We start from the raw sequence: 17,630 nt of genomic DNA on the forward strand, positions 1-17,630 counted from the left end.
ATGTTTATTTACTTCCTTCATGCTTTCATTTCTTGTCCTTTACATGAGCAAATAAGGTCAACTGCATATTACAGGAGGGAACCTTGAATCACAGAAAAGTGGGTTTCTGTCCTGTTTAAAGGATTCTTACGTAATGCATGATGTGCATAAAAGTTGCACGATATGAATTCATCTCTAGACAGAGCTTCTTACCTTCAGCGAGTCGGTCTGCAGGCCCAGACCTTTGGTGCAGAGCTCCATGACGCTGTAGGAGCAGAAAGTGTCGCGGACTTTGTACTGACTGACGGCCGACAGCCAGAGAGCCGGGTTCACCTCCAGCTCGGACGGAGGGATCAGGATGGACTGGTGACCTGAGTACACACTGCAGAGAGGAAACCAGACGAGAGGAAACGGGTTAATTCGTCCACGGTCGCTCTGCTTTATTTTAAGTGTTTTGCAATGCATTGAACATCTGACCTGCAAAGGCACCAGAGGACGAAGCCCAGGCCGCAGTACGGGTCCAGGCAGATGGCGACCTCTCTGGACGGGTAAAGCTCACACTGCAGCTTGATGGAGCGGCAGAAGGCACTGGTGGCTGTGTGAGACATCTACAACACGCAGAAAATTAATAAAAATGTTCAGTCTTACTATGTTTTCACAAAGAAAGTGTTCGTTTAATGAACTGGAAACAAGAGGCGGCTTATCTTAATTGGTCTTCTTTTGCAATCTGTCCTTTTTTAAACAAAAAAAATGTCTTTATACGTGCAGCACACAAAGAAAATCTAAAGGATGACATCAGACCCTCTTGACCTGGTGAAGCTAGAAGGATTAATTAGATAAACTAGAACGATTAACTAGAAATACACAATGATTAGACGGGCAATTTAGCACCACATGAGGAAATATGCAGACATTGTTTCCTTCCAAGTGTTCATTAATGAGGCTTTTGTGGTAGTTTTTCTTTTTCTTTCTTCTCATTTTTTTTATAAGCTAAATCTCTTAGCAACAGTAAATGGTGGTGTGATCATTATACACAATAGCCAGCAGTGGAGCATCATTTTACAGCTGATCAATCACTTGTTAAACCTGCAATAATTGATTTTTTTGTCCACTTGCGAGCAGCGGAAACAAGTTTAATCCGAGTTGATATGTTGAAACTTGTTAGCAAACAGTTACGGAGCGACATTATCATTCGTTTGGAGTCGTGTTTCTGTCCACCTGGTGAATATAAATCCAATATTCAGCTCTGTTTTTCGTTCCCTATCGACTCCAGAGGGAAACATCTGGCTCTTTAGCTGTTAAAAGTTCCACTGAAACAGCTGCCTGCCTGATTTAGCTGAGACTGACAGGAATTTGATCATTAGTTTTAAAGGTCATGTCATGAACTGAAGTGTTAGACAGTGAATATATTGACCTGTTGATGGGAGATGAAAAGTCAAAGGATCATGAGATTATTCCTCCAGGGATCGTTTATGTCTGTGTCAAGTGTTCAGAGTGACAGAGTAAAAACATTTGTGGTGGAAAATCCTCAGACAGGCCAATAAATCTTCAGGATCTCCAACAACATTTTAAAAAACTCAAAAAGACTCAGATATATTCAGACTCAAAAAACACACTTAAAAGTTCAATGTGAGGAGGTTTACTGTGAATCAAGTGTGATACAGAGCAAACCGAGGTTTCAATCCCCAGATAAAAACCTAATGCAGAATCACAGAACATCATTTTATACACTAGTCATAGCTCCTCCTGTTGTGGAGCCTATTTGAGCCTCCAGCTAAAGTTCAACAATGGTGTCTCAATCTTCCTTAAAATCCAAAAAAATGGGCCTTTAATAATACATCATAAGCAAATAACCCAAATATGATGTCACTGATTAACCCTTCTGTGTACTGTCTCTATGAGATGAGGTGTGTGTGTGTGTGTGTGTGCGTGTGCGTGTGCGTGCCGTACACACCTTGACTCCAGCGAGCATGCCGGTGGTGGAGACGCTGAAGTCCAGGTAGGCCAGGGTGTCGGGGTTTGATGGTTTATACAGCAGAGGAGGTTTCTTCTTTGGCAAATCATCTAAAAAGAAAAAAAATCAACCTGGTCACATGACTGCTGCTGCTTCAATACACAGTAAAGTTTTATTATTATTATTATAATAACATTATTATCAGAATAATGTTCAGCATAAGACTTAAGAAAAGACAACTGTTATTGAAACTTTTATTCTTGATATTTACTGTTTTATTAAATAAGTTTTGAATATTTGGTGTTTTTTCTGATTTTTAAACTTTTTATCTTTATTTATTGTTCTTGTGTTCCCACAGATCACATGTCAATCAAACAATCTGAACATCACCAGTTTAACCAGTTATCTAATTCACGAGTTTTCTTTTTTCCTTAATTTTAATAAAACGTTTTAGAAACAAGAAAGCAACACAGAGCTGCAACAATTAGTCCATTAATCGATATAATTGTCATTTTACACAAAAATGACAAAAAACGGCTATTTTCAACTTCTCAGATGTGAGGATTTAATGCTTTTCTTTGTCATACGACTGTAAACTGAATATCTTTGGGACAGAAAAAGACATCTGAAGACGTCACCTGTGACTCTGTGAAAGCAAATTTTTCACTATTTTCTGACATTTTATAGACCAAACGGTTAATCCAGAAAATTACGGAGATAAATAAGGGCCAAATGTTTTATCAATTGACAAAAGACAAAACTGTAAACAAAAAGCTCTGAAAAAGTATAAATAATAATTTCAATTCAAATGTGATTTGATTTACTTTTTGAATTCTTTTGTATTAATAATGAAATTGTGGTAAATTAATGAAATGAAAAAATATATACTATACATTTACGCAAAATAATCAAAGTTACATTTCCATATACTACATTATTTCAGGGTTCAAGATCAATACTTCAGTTTTCAGATTCAGATTTTAACTTTCTGTTTACAATTTTGTCATTCAAATTAAAAAAGCCTTCGGCCATCATTTGACTCCATAAAAATTAACTGGCAGATTATTCGATAATGAAAATAATCGTTAATTGCAGCCCTAAAGCAACAACTTACAATCTTTATAGTTAATAAGCGATGAGCCTTTTTTCCAGCAATAATAACACCAAAACATTTAACAGTTTATCTGAATATCTGTCTTTGTGAGATCCTGTGTGTGTGTGTGTGCGTGTGTGCGTGTGTGTGTGTGTGTGCGGTGCGTGTGCGTGTGCGTACCTGTGTCCAGGACGGGAGGCCAGGTTCGGACGTCTACGGCTGCAGAAGCTTCCTTCGACCTCAGCAGTTTAGAGATGAGCTGTGTGGTCATCACGCACACCGACCGGCTCACCTGCACGAGGACGGACGGCTTAAATCCGACTAGAAGCATCAGTATGAAACGCTGCGTTGCGTTACGTTACATCATACATGTGTTATCCAGCAGCAGCGTGGAACAATGAGAGTCACATAAAATCTCTCCCTCAAACACAGATTTACAAAGGAGAAGCTGCGGCTCTGACCTCCAGCGTCGCCCCCCCCCCCTCCTCCCCCCGCCCCCCGCCGCCCGCCAGCCAGCTCTGTTGAAAGATGAACGAGTCTCGTCTTTATTCACGACTCACATTCATTTATTCACTCGTTTTTTTTTTCCAGACCGCTGGCTGTTTTCCCAGTTTCTGCGAGCTGTGGACTCCTTTGCTCCCTCACTCTGTCTTCTATTTGGCTGATTAGTGAAATGACTGTTTGCCAAAGAGGATTCGACAAGGCAGGACGGCCTCAGTCTGGATGTGAGCTGCCTTTAAAACCAAACCAGTGACAGGATTTGATGCTCTTAGATTATCAGATAATGAATAATTAAGTTATTTTTTCCCAAAATATGATCAGTTATGTCAACATATCTAAACTTTAATGTGTCTTAATTTAGTCAGGGAGGAGTAGGCTGATGAGGAGCAATTTGGTTCTTAACTCAAAAATGTTAATTTCTCACTTTCACAACTCTTTTAAAAGATTAAATAGAAGATAATGTGCATATTACAATATGTTTAACACCCACAAACTGGCTCATAATAGATGATTTAACAGTTTGGACTGAAGTTGTTTTTTTCATCCAAATGTTGCGCAAAGAGCAAAACAAATGTGAATCAACATGAATTTTTATAAACTACTCATGAATGAATGACTCCTCTGCACAAACATAAAACCTGCTTCCATTTCTTCTAAACTAATCTTTAGCAAATAATAATAATAATTTACATCAATAATTACTCGAAGCAGATTCTGCAACCGCCTTGTTTTCATAACCGAGTGTTGCATCTTCTCTTCACCGATATGTCAACTTCTCCCTGCAGCCGATGTTTATGCAATACTTAGATGTTTGTTTAACATTATGACATTTCCATTCATGTTTTTAAAGGAGACGTATCATGCATATTTACAGGTCTGTATTTATATTCTGGGGCTCTACTGGAATATCTTTGCATGATTTATAGTTAAAAAAAACTCCTTATTTATCTTATACTGGCCCTTTATGCTCCCCTCAGTTCAGCCTCTGTCTGCAACAGGAAGTTTTAGCTCCTGTCTCTTTAAGGCTCCGCCTCCCGATGAGCCTGCTCTGTTCTGATTGGCCAGAAGTCAGCTGATGAGCAACTTCCAGAGGTTCCAGTGGCTATGTAAACAAACAATAGTAGTCGATTTTCACTTCCATTTCTCGTTCTTTACTCAAAATGGAAACTTCTCAAACACCCGTTGAACAACCGTAGCAACAAAGGCTCATATGACGAGCTGATGTCATCATGAGGAGGAAGTAACTTGACGGGGACTTGCAGGGAGCATTTTACATACATTCACCTCAAGTTTTTGACCTTTGACCATGTTTAATAGACATCCGATATCATAACAGTAGAAAAAATATGTGCCCTTTAAGCTCCGATTCAACATTTAAAGAGACGGATGTAAAACGTTTTCTGTGCTGTGAATAATCAGTAAAGCTTTGCCTTTGACTATCTTTTCTTTTTATGCTTTTTCTACAGTCTCTGTGTGAGATGAAGGAGACTGATTATCATGAAAAATTAATTAGGGAATCACTGTCAAGTGGTTTCTGGATATTTCAAAGCTGAGCTAATTATTTAGTATTTTCAGGGATTTTTTTCCTTTATGAGACAGAAGACAGGTGAGAGCAGACAGGAAACGAGATGAGGATGACCATGATGCAACTAGATGATCAGATATACTGTTACTGATATTGAAACACAATATTGTAAAACAGAATTAAGGGATGTCAAGAGTTCAATTTTACCTCCACGATCATCTTGACGGTGGGCAGCGTGGTGGCGATGTTCTGCGGGTGAGGCGGTCGCACCGTGATCGGCACGCAACCGGCGTAAAGGCAGCCGTAAAACGCCACGATGAGGTCGATACCTGGAGGAAAGAAGAGGAAGGATGGAAGAAAGAAAGAAAGAGCAGGGAGAGGAATAATATAAAGGAGAGGAAGAGGAGGCAGGAAAACAGAAAATAAAGAATCAAAGAAGAAGGAAGAGAAGATAAAGAAAAGGAGGAAAAGGTTGAGAAGGACACGATGGAGGGAAAAAAAAAAATCAAACTCAGTCACACACACACACTCACAGGAGCGAGGAGGTTAAATATTGAGCGGTGGCGGACTCTGGAGGGGATTAATTGAATGCTACTTTAAGACAATCTCCTCTTGTCGGGGGAATTGGTCCCGCACGGCTGCATCCGTGCTGTCGTGACGGACGTGAGACTCCGTGTCTCCGAAGGAAATTACAATTCTTTCTCCTTAATTTTCCCCCGCAGCGCTCTCTTCGATCTGACCACTTGACTGAACCGCTCTCTCTCTCTCTCTCTCTCAACGTCTTTGTCTTGTCCTTCTTCCTCATTTAAAAAAAACACCCTTTGTTTACATGTCAGTTACAAGTTTTGGCACATTTTAGCTAATTAGGCACAAATCATGGAGGTTTAACATTAAAATTGTTAGTTTCTATTCATTCACTGCAGTGTGGCAATCAAGTTTGTGTAACTTCAAACTTGTTTTGTACTTATGATGAAGTATTATTCAAGTGTGAAGTGTTTTATTTCTGTCAAAAGCACATAATTGTTTGACAGTAACACTAACTTTTCAAACAGATCTATACCCGTCACTTTATTTATTTATATGTAGTATCAAAAAAATTATGAATCAATTTATGTAACTGCACTATAAAGTATAAAAAGCGTGAGCGACAGGAGCGCGGGGGAAATGATTTCTGCTATGAACCACGAGTCTATGACAAAACGTTGCGTTTTCAATCAACTTAGTGCTGATAGCGTGCAGGAACTCATTATTTTCTTTTCTATAACTGCAACATAAAACGCAACGATGCAATGAAGTTACCTGACAACAACAACAGCACAATAAAAAACTGTATGGAAAGATTATGATACACTTTGGAAACCGGTCAGCAGTTATATAAACGATATATGATTTGTAGTAAATGGGCTAGAATATTGGTGTGGTACTTAAATCGGCATATAAGTGTAAAAAACTTTACAGTAAGATTTCCTTTATAAAACTATGGCAAAGATATGATGATGATGATGATGATGATGACAAAGACTGAAAACCAGCAGCAAAATATAGTTCAGATGATCTCTGCAGCTGTCCAGAGCTTGTATATATACACTATAGAAGATAACAGCCATACTGTATGTGATTGTTTAATTGTTTTGCATTAATCAGCTGCTATAACAGCCTCCACTCTTCTGCTTTCAGGCTCTCCAGCAGTTGTCTGCACCTGGCTGCAGGGATTTGCTTCCATTCAGCCACGAGAGCATTACACTGATGTTGGGTAATAAGGTCTGGCTCGCAGTCAGCGCTCCAGTTCATCCCAGAGGTGTTCTTTGTGGAGCTGGCTTTGTGCACGGAGGAAGGTGGAGGGGGGGGGGGGGGGGCATTGTCATGTTGAAACAGTAAAAGAGCCCTTCGCCAGATTGTTGCCACAAAACTGAAAGAACATTGTTGTCTAAAACATCCTTGCACGCTGTTGTTTTTAATTGACACCAAAGGGGCCAAAACCAAGAAAAACAACTTAAAACCAAATCCTGTGTCCAAATACTTTTGGCCAGATAGTGTATCTTCATCATATAAGATCAGAATGGCTCCCAAAGCTGCTTAACTACATGCATCTCCTGCTCTCCTTTCACAAGATACATTAAAACTCTTAATATCAACATTTAACCTTCACCATCAACATCTGATGTGCAGTGTTTACCTGGAGGGTAGACCAGTGCGACGTGATCTCCGTCCTGTAGGTGGCCCCGTTCAGCCAGCATGCCGGCGATCTTCTCTGCTCTCTTGTGGAGCTGAACACAATTCAGAGAGCTGGCTATCGTACCCTGGAGGAGGTCACACACACACACATACACACACACACATAGAGATGACTGACACATTCAATCAGCAGATGTCATGTCATATTTTCCATGGCATCATCTCAGTGCTGAACAGCTGTAAACAAACCAGTGGATCATATTGCCATTATGCAAACGAAGTCATTCAGTGTCAGTTCACACACACATTCTCATATAAAAATGCATCATTATAATAATTTCTATTCTATTTCATACCAAAACAGCATTCTCCCAGACAAACAATCTGTTAAATATGACATTAATCATTATTTGTCTCGCAAAAACACACTGTAATATGAATCAAATGTTGCCACACAGGGGAAACAGATCCTGGCAGTTCTTTTCTTTTTGCCTCTTTCATTACTTTTAGTTTAATACAGTGAGATAGATACAAGCTCCCACCATGAAACAGTATGACTTGAATTAATAACTTTGAGCTTCGGAAGTGACTTTAGCATCAGTGGTTATAACCCACAAGTCATTAACATTAGTTTTATCTTACTGTTCTTTGCTATTATTAGTAGCTTAATTATGTTTTTTGTCAAAAAAAGATTCTTACATAACGGGACGGACATAAGGAGATTTCTTATTAAGAGTCAAGAGCTGAATAGTTATAGTTAAATGTATTACAGTGTTAATAAGTGTCATTAGTTCTAGATAGTTACTGATAGGGAGGCAGTTTGATCTTAAACATAGAAGCAAAAGCAGATAATTACTGGAAACAGCTTGGTTTGATGTGAACATTAACATGTGCGATGTGAAACTGTGCCTCCTCAGTCCTGCCAGTGGTAGAATATAAATAAATACATTTATTCATTTACTGTATTTAAGTACAGATTTGAAGTACTTTACTTGAGTATTTCCATTTTATGCTACTTTGTACTTATACTCTACTACATTTATCTGACACTTACAGTTACTAGTTACTTCCAAATCAATACTTTATACATAAATTAAAATTAACTAAAATAAACTTACATCAATGAATCAGTATTAATATTCCAATGATATTTACACTCACCGAGCTCTTTATTAGGAACACTTGAACATCTCTGTCATAAATTTTACTAGTACAAAACTTTTTTATGGAAATGTTCAGTTTTTGTTAACATTGTTAGAAAGGTGGTGTACCGGAGTGCATTATATTGAAAAGTTTTCCTGATATTTTGCTCATGCATGTTAATGAGGGGAACAAAATATTAGTACACCGACACCACCATCACCACCCACTATGACCTCAGTAATAAACATAAAGTAGAATTTCTGACAAACTGAAAATGTATAAGCTTTGTAAAAGTATAATTTATGGCAGAGCTGTTATATCGGATTGTGCAGGTGTTCCTAATAAAGTGCTCAGTGAGTGTAAATGATAAATATAAGACTAGAAATGAGGCCAATGCAGCCAATATTTATATACTTTTACTTACAGTAATGCAGTGTATGTGTGTGTGTGTGTGTGTGTGTGTGTGTGTGTGTGTGAGTGTGTGTTTGCGCGCTGTGAGGTCTAACCCTGGAGTTGAGCAGTGTGTACAGGACGTGGTCTGGAGTGGTCTGGGCTCTCCACTGCAACACCTCTGACAAGAAGAGGAACTGGAAGACACAAACAACAACAGAGAAACAGTGAGACTGGGCGATCACTCACACACACACACACACACACACACACACACACACACTTACAAATACAGACACAAATCAACAAGTTCAGACTAGTCCAGAATGCTGCAGCAAAGACCTTCACAAGCTCTAAAAAAAGGACCGTATTCTTGTAAAAAAACAGCTGCAGAATTGGCAGAATTTCTTAAAAACGCCACTTCAAACTCATTTATTTTAGGCCTCAATAAACACGAAAACTCTGCTCAGTGTTTGAGAGTTTAAGAGCTTTGCTGATATACTGAGAGTAAATTCTGAAGAAGGCATACAGATAAAATGTAATACTGGCAGCCGAGTGACTTGCAGTGTTAAGAAACGCACTTAATTTAGCAGAGAGAGAGAAAGAGAGGAAGGAAAGAGGGTGATATAGACGGGAGGGAAGGTAACGAGGCTCTCAACAGCAGATACAGAGATAGAGGAGGGTGAGGGGGGGCGAGGGTGGGGGGGTTGGGGGGGGGGGTTGGAAATTACAGATGGGAGGAAAAAACAAATCAAGAGAGGTTTTTTTTTTCCTGCTCTCATGAATTTTTCAAAATTTGCTGCCAAGCGGTGAATCGCAGGAAGTGTAATTCATGCCTGTTACGTTTTGTTCTGCCAGAGAGAGTCAGTTTTATTTGTGTGTGTGTGTGTGTGTGTGTATGTGTGTGTGTGTGTGTGTTCACGCTGCCAGTCTGTCGCTATCGGTGACAGATGAGGATTCAGCTTTCAGAGTCTTAATCCACTGACCTCGAAGTGAACGGACCTCCGCGCCCGTATTCGACACGTTTGGAAGGACTCCGGGCGCGCTTGATTTGTACTGCCAATTTGACCGGCTGAGACCAGCTGCTCAAAACGAAATTTTTATAATGCGAGACGAGCCGATATGTGAACCTTCACTTTTTTTTTTTTCTACAGCTGAAGTGTCTTTTTCACGTTCACGCAGCAGCAGAAGAAGAAGAAACACCGGATGAAACTGATGTTGTAATCAAGATCCGGTTTTCTGATCACAGCTGATAGAGGGACAGTTAGTGGGAGTCAAACCCAGGTCCTGTGATGGGTTTAAGCTCTGTAAACCAGTAAGTCATCCAGTTCAACTGTCATATGAACAATACTACACAAATAAAGTCTTCATATTACACTTACTGATCTCATTTATGGAAGTTTAACATCTTTGTTATTGTTGCTTATTTATACAGCAAAAGATTCCTCATGTATTTCACTTTTCAAGTTAAAAAATAACAGAATAAAGAATAAAAATGTAATGAAAGTTTTTCTAATTTATGTATTTTACATACTGTTTATGCTTTTTGTATCTGTGCTTCTGCTTTGCATGTTCTAGTTAGAGTCTAACAATGCAGCTCAATGTGGTTTTATTCAATCCACTTCTCTATTAACATTAATATCTTCATGTATTTATTGTCTTGCAAATCTTGTATCATGAGTCTCTGTGTTGCATGTTTTAAGGATGTCCTGAATAATGTGTTTTTTATTAATATTTTATATATGTTCTTGCATGTTTATAAATGACCTCAGTAACTTTGTAATTTCAATCTCATTTTCATATTCTGTTTTTAGGGCGACTCTGTAACATCTGTCTACAGATGAAAAATAGCCTCTTGGCTTACGCAATGTTTATTATTGTGCACTGTCCCTGTTAAATAAACAAACAAATAAATAGAAAGATAAATATGAATGAACAATTTCTTTTTTTCCCCCTTTTTTATGTTTTATCTTGTTCTTGTTATCTATGTTGATGTTAATGCTGTCAGTACTTCAACTAGTATTGTCAATAAACTTTATTTATAAATGCAATGATCACAAATTGAGCCTTTTACCGCCACATTTGTTTTAGGGACTTTTACAAACCAAATGCACTAATTACCTTTCTAATAGTACAAAGTAAAGTCATTTAACAAATTTAAGGAGTTTTTTATTATTAACTCTTCTTGATAATGATTCCAAACCTGCCTATGTATAATAGTACTTTTTTAAAGCTGTAATAATTAATTTATTACAGCTTTATTTCACAGTTAGTAACCAGGTGACATTTGGAGTTTGGCTCAAATCAGCCTACTTGAGTCGTTGTCCACATGGCAATGACGCCAAAACTTCCCATGCATTCTTTAAAGATATAATCACTGATTTTTAAGGTTTTTGGAGGCAGCAAAACAAGAAAATACAACATAGAACTTTGACATAAGTTCAATATTCACTCTCCTTTTCGCTCTAGTTTGGTGTCTCTTAACTCTGAAACGAATGTCTGTCGTTAGCTGCTGGTCAGGTAGCAGACGGTGGATAAATCAGAGCTTTTTCATTGTAAAAAGCTGCTTGTTGTGACTGGAAACCAGGTTGACGAGAGCAGCATTGTGGGCCAAAACAACGATCCAAAGTAGAGTAAAACGTAGAGCTTCGTAGAGCTGAGGGTGAACTGTAGAGTTAGTGATAAATCTCTAACGACAAACAACCGCTTTCACATTATGCAGTCATATAAAAATACTGATTAGCAGCTTTAAGTGATGCAGCAACATTTCAGTTTGGCTTAAAATTCTCAGTCTAAAACATGAAAACTAAAGCCAAACGTCCATAAAATCTCTCTGATTAATACTGTGAACTCTGAGTCACTTTTGTTTATATAAGCTGCCTTTAAGACTAACGCCTCAGTTAACATGATTGTTCATGTAAGTGATTCTGTCGTACAGGAACCCCCTAAGCGACGTATATCACCTACAGTCTTCTCCTGCTGAAAACATCCTTCATCTGCTTCCCGGCCAAGTTTCCTGTTTCACCGCTTCAACTCGTGTAGTCGCCCCTCAGAGTCTGGCTGACGAAACACTCTCTCATCTACTCACCGCCGGCTTCATGCATCGCAAATCTCTCGGGGTAAAAAAAGAGATTTAAGAAGGTTTTTTTTTTTTTTTCGCCCCCCTCCCCGATGAAAACATCACTCAGCTGCTTGTCGGCCCGAATCTGAGCTTTCATAAAACTTTCATGGCAGCAAATGAAAGTCTGCTTCCGTTCCAGTTCCCCCAGTTTCCTGCCTCATACATTAACATTAACATCCAACGTTTGGCAAGAGGTCTTTACCCGAAAAACACCTTACAGCTCCACGACTGCACACATATACACCACATATACACCACATATTCACCATCAGCTGCTTTCCACCAGCCTTTAAGTTACAGATGAACGTGGAATATGTGATACACAATCATCCCGATTATTCCAAACCTTCAACTAAACCAAAACTTTATTAAAAAAGTTCAGCAGTCTTTCAGTAATGATGTGGACTGATAGACTCAAAAAGCGCTTTTTAATGTAAAGAGATGTGCAGATTTAACAGTTACCAAAAATAAAAAGTACCAAATATTTGTATGATTAACCCTTTCATGCATAGTGGTCACTATCTTATATATGCATGGGGGTTTTAATGGTATAGTTGCACATCAGCCAACACAGTGGACTCTAGTGTGTCATCCCATACGCTGCCATTCACTGGCCAGCCTTTGTAAGAGCAACACAAATTTCTAAAAACCATAGACTAGGGGTCGGCATAGTTTATTATAATGTAATAGTTGTTATTTTGGAGAGTTAGGTGATCTTGTAATATGAAAATAAAACGTGTTTTAATAGTTTGTCGATTGAAATATACGTCACCTGCCGGGCCGTTGCCGGGCAACAGGCAAGTGCATTTTTTGAGTGGTCTACCCCCCGGTAAGCTAACGATGGAAAAATCCAAAAAAAGAAAAGAACTTTTAATGCTTCATGGACAGATTTATTTGCTTTTACTGTTGATGAGAATGGTTCACCTGTTTGCTTAATATGTGGGGAGAAACTGGCGAACAACAAAAAAAAATCAAACCTTTAAAGACATTTCCAAAACAAACACTCAGCTTTGAACGAAAAAGAGCTGTTTCGGAACTGCTGCGGAAAACTGACCGCGTTATATAGTTACATTACACTCATATGTGTAATGTAACTGTAAGTGGTGTAATCGTCATTTTAGCGATCAAACAGATTCTGCGGCTCCATGTGGGTTTTATTTGGTGGGAAATGGACTCAGACGGCTCTTTGTAAGCTGAAGGTTGCTGACCCCTGTTATAGACTAAAAGCTCAAAACCAAGATGGCCGCCTGCTGGCTCAGGAATATCTTGCCAATCCTTCAATAGTAATAAACCCTTGCAGGTAAATACATGTTGTAACATCAAGTAACATTTAAGGAGTAAAACAATTGTTAAAATTTCCAAGTATTGATTTCATGTTTGGAGAAAATGACAATTAATCATCTGTCCGCTAAGTTGGACAAACTCCTTGAAAAATGCATGTTGAATTATTTGTTTTCATGCCTAAAGAGGAATAAAAACATTGACTGAGGTTATCATACTTCATGCATGAAAGGGTTAAATTCCAGTGACTGCAAACTTTATCATAACCAAAACATTTTTCTTCCTTAAGTGACTGTAAAAACTTTTTACTAAGTTTATATTATCTGATTCTGCACATTTAGTGTTTCAGACTCAACTATCAAAAGTATCATGTTTAGGTTAGTAAATGTTGAATGTTAAAGATTCTTTTTAAAACTTCAGAGATTTTATAAACAAAAAGCATTTTTTGTGAAAGGAAAGCCTGCGATGTGCAGATTAAACAGTTATCATATCATATCTCATACCCGTATTTTCCTCTTCAAACGACTGTAAAAACTTATTTTTGTGCGAGAGAGATACCGAGGATACATTTTCACATTCTGCAGATCCCGTTTGGTGTTTCAGATTCAACACATAAAATCGGTTTGTGTTGTTGGTAAGAGACGCCGTAACCCCCGGCGTGCCCCCCTCCGCCCCCCCCGAAGCTCGACTGAAGCCTGAGATTGAACAAACTGGAACCTGCCTGCAGATAAAACCTTCCTGTTATCTCTCTGGCATGCTAAACAGCAAACACACAAAGAACCTCTGTCTTGAGTTTGTGTGTGTGAGTTCTTGTTAAATTCCACAGAGTAGATATAAATCTGGTCTCATATAGTAGAGTTTTATCAGTTTTTATGTGTGTGTGTGTGTGTGTGCTGGTGTTGGATTCTCATGTTAACACACTGAAGTCTGCAGCTCAGTCGCGTCTGATGTCATTATCAAGACGTGACGATCGCTTCGCTGTAACCAAACACGGTGACCGACCACCCAGCACGTATAGAGCTCACCTTTAAACTTTAACTCACAGAAATAAAATGGTCAAAACATTCCAGCGGCATTTATTGAACCATTTGGACGATGAAACTAGAAAACTGACCAATCAGTGAATAAGCACACGAGTCGCCGCCCTCAGATACACTTACAGACATCATTAATCTGTCATGTTTGATATGTAGATCTCCCAAAAAATACCTTTATTATATCCTGATTTACATTTTTTCCGCTAACGTGGCTGTGAAATTGGTCTCTCTGTTGAAATTGGTCCTGCATTGTTGAAAATTGGTGAGAAATTACAGCTTTTTTGGTTTTCTTTTAATAGTTTAGCTTCACATTTCTACTGCTGACATCACCGCTGCAACACCAGACTGATGTATATCGTGCATCATCAGGCCGAATCGAGCTTTCATTATATTTAATTATGTTTCTGCTGATACAGAGCGACAGTGAGGAAGGTCTGTCTTGTTTCATCAGTGAATATGAGACAAATGTCATGCAGTCGCCGTATTTATGTTGTTTTGTTCACTGTGATGGAGAGCAGAAGGTTTGACGTGCTACTAGAAAGCAGAAGATAGTTGAGCCTTTCTTTTTAAACTTGCTTGCTGTGAGCATCAGACACTAGAGCTGCAACGATCAGCTGATTAATCGATTAGTCGTCAACTATTCTTGGAGTCATTCTAAGAAAAAAATTGTCCAAAGTTTCTGGTTCCAGCTTCTTAAATGTGAATATTTTGGACTGTTGGTTGAGACAAAAGGAGACATTTGCAGACGTCATCAAGAGCTTTGGGAAAAAAGACATTTTTCACCATTTTCTGACATTTTGTAGCCAAACAGCTAACAATTAATCAAGATAATAATGGCCAGATTAATCAACAATGAAAATAATCATTACCTGCAGCCCTACAGCTAACCAGTTACAGTTCTTGTCATCTCCACATATATTTTTGAGGAGACACAGGTCGTCTAAGTTACATCTACAGAGCCTTTATCAGTAGATTCAGCACAACCTATTAACAGATCTATTGTCATATTATCTTCTATGGTTCAAAAAAATGTATAATTAAATATTAATAATGTTACAGTTTACCCTAGCTTAATACACTGTAGTATATTTAGATTTATTTTATTGAAAAACTATACTTTTTTAGTATTTTTCCGACTTCAGTAGGTGATGATTTAAGAAAAAAGGCCGCGCCCCGATGATCTACAGGTTTGCGTCAGACGGGGGACATTTGTTGCTTGTCATCCTGTCATCACATCTGTATTCTATCAATTATCCAATAAAAGGCATAAAACGCCAGAAGTTTTTCTATTAATTTAACAACTATTGCGTAACGCAGGTAAACTCCTCGCTGGTGATGTAGATTTGGTCCCGGTGTGAGTATTTATCAGCGTGAACGTGTAGAAGCACAACGCTCAGTCAACCTTCCCCGGACAAATAAACATCATCAAAAGAGGAACCTGAGAAGACTTTCAAAATAAATCATATTTCACTCTATAAGATTACACTGACACACACACACACGGTGCTACAGATACCCTTGTTAGGACATTACATTGACTTCCTTAACCAGGACCTCAGAAATAACATTTTGCCTTATTAGGACCGAGTTTTGGTCCCCATGAGGACTACTGGTCCCGACAAGGTGGGTGTTTATACTGGAAAAGGTCCCAATGAGGTAACAAACACACACACACACACAGAGAACATTTCAATCAACAAAGGAACATTTGCAAAAAGCAGCACCGACAGTCTGAAGAGTGAGAGGAGCTCATTCACACAGAGGGCCTGGTTTTCAGAGGGATGGACAGAGAGGTGGGGAGTTAAACGAGCAGCGATGGACGAGTGAACAGACGGATGACGGGATGAATCGATGAGTTCGTGGACGTGATCGTAATTAGAGAGAAGCAGCAGCAGGAAGGGAAGGAGAGGAGAGAACAGAAAACTTAGCTCTCGTTTTCTGAAGATTCATCAGTTTCAAGCCACAGAATCTGCACACAAATCACAAATGTGATTTTAACTGAAGCTTAACCTTTTAACCTTGTAAAAAGCAACATAACGGACCTCGTCTGCCAAAACAAATTAAACCACATTGACGAGCATCCCCAAATGAACACTGACCCACCGCCTCATCTGCTGAGAGACGAGCTGCCAAAGTTGAATAAATGATGCCGTTCACATCTGTTCTGATCATTATCATCATGGTCGCCTTGTTTGGATTTTTTAATTATAGGACGAAGCCTTGAGCTTATTAGTTTCATTTCAGTTGAATTTTGAAAACGGCACATTTGTTGAAATTTGATTAGCGGCTACGTCGCCTCTGATATCAGTGATATTCAGTCTTTTTTTCCCCAAGAAGAGTCTGCAGGTTTTTATCTCAACCAGTCAACAGTGCAGCTGCTTCAGAGTGCAGATATCAGATAGAAACGTCTGAGTTTGAGCAACAAGATTTTATGCTTTTAGTTCACGTGTTCAGCTGTAAAGGTGGAACACATCAGAACAGCTAAATGCGAAATGATCTGTTAGAGGTCAGAGGTCAGCTCAGATTCATCAATACAGATGTTTTCCTTCAAGTTTCTTCCATTTTTAAATCTTTAAATCACTTCTACACAAGTTACAGCAACAGTTTCACAAGTGTGTTGTGTCTCTGTCTGACAGGACTCTTTATCCTTCCCTCTACTATCATTATTACAGACGGCTTCACTGATCCTAAGGTCACTTTCAGGGTTTAACATCTAACAGCGACTGTAGATAAGACGTTTCTATCATCGTCTCATCAAAGCAAACCTCAGTACTGAGCGTTTGATGGATGTTTGTTATGTGAACAAGATGATTTGCTGCTTGTCACGGTGATTCAAGGCCTGATTGTTGATGAAGTTTGGATGAGTCACATCGTGCACCAGTATATTTGCTTTTGACCATTTATTCACATGTGCATGATGATGGTTTCAGTGTCTGCGAGATGCTGTTAAATGAACAGCTGGGGGAGGATGTTAGGATTTATATCATGGCCGCTGAAAATTGGATTCTGATTGACTGGAAGTTGTGGATTAACTTTTAGTATCTGGACAGTTATGACGAAGGTGTTTGTTTGTCCTTCGGAATGAATGTGCTGGTATTAAAGTGTAGCCAGCAGTGAGTCTCAGCTAAAGAGTTTTGAGTTATTTAAGTGATCACCGCCTGCAAATGCTGAAAATTAGAATAAATAGCTTTAAATTTGATATTTTGGTGAATCTCGAAGTTCAAATCAGCTGACGGTGGGAGGAGGAGGAGGGCTTAAACAGAGGAGCTAGCATAACGTTAGCCAGGGTGAAGCTAGAAGCCGGAGTCTGAGGAGCATCACACAGATAATAAACACAGCGAGAGAGCGAGTACCGGTGTCTGTGACTGACACAGAGAGAGAGAGAGAGAGAGAGAGAGAGAGAGAGAGGGCGCTATGTAAAGCTATTCTCT

General features: G+C 38.9%; 1 protein-coding gene across 12 annotated transcripts in view; it reads right to left on the reverse strand.

Annotated features, from left to right (window-relative positions):
- Positions 1-17,630, reverse strand: part of LOC121908141 (disco-interacting protein 2 homolog C) — a 239,593-nt gene that overhangs the window by 12,123 nt on the left and 209,840 nt on the right. For all 12 annotated transcript variants that reach the window (XM_042427899.1, XM_042427898.1, XM_042427904.1 and 9 more), the window contains exons 24-30: positions 8,877-8,957; positions 7,229-7,352; positions 5,260-5,381; positions 3,207-3,318; positions 1,934-2,043; positions 457-587; positions 193-361 (exon numbers count right to left, since the gene is read on the reverse strand). In XM_042427899.1, the coding sequence (XP_042283833.1) occupies positions 193-361; positions 457-587; positions 1,934-2,043; positions 3,207-3,318; positions 5,260-5,381; positions 7,229-7,352; positions 8,877-8,957 (849 nt within the window). The remainder of the gene's footprint in view (positions 1-192; positions 362-456; positions 588-1,933; positions 2,044-3,206; positions 3,319-5,259; positions 5,382-7,228; positions 7,353-8,876; positions 8,958-17,630) is intronic.

This window comes from Thunnus maccoyii, chromosome 12 (assembly GCF_910596095.1).
Source record: "Thunnus maccoyii chromosome 12, fThuMac1.1, whole genome shotgun sequence".
NCBI lineage: Eukaryota > Metazoa > Chordata > Actinopteri > Scombriformes > Scombridae > Thunnus > Thunnus maccoyii.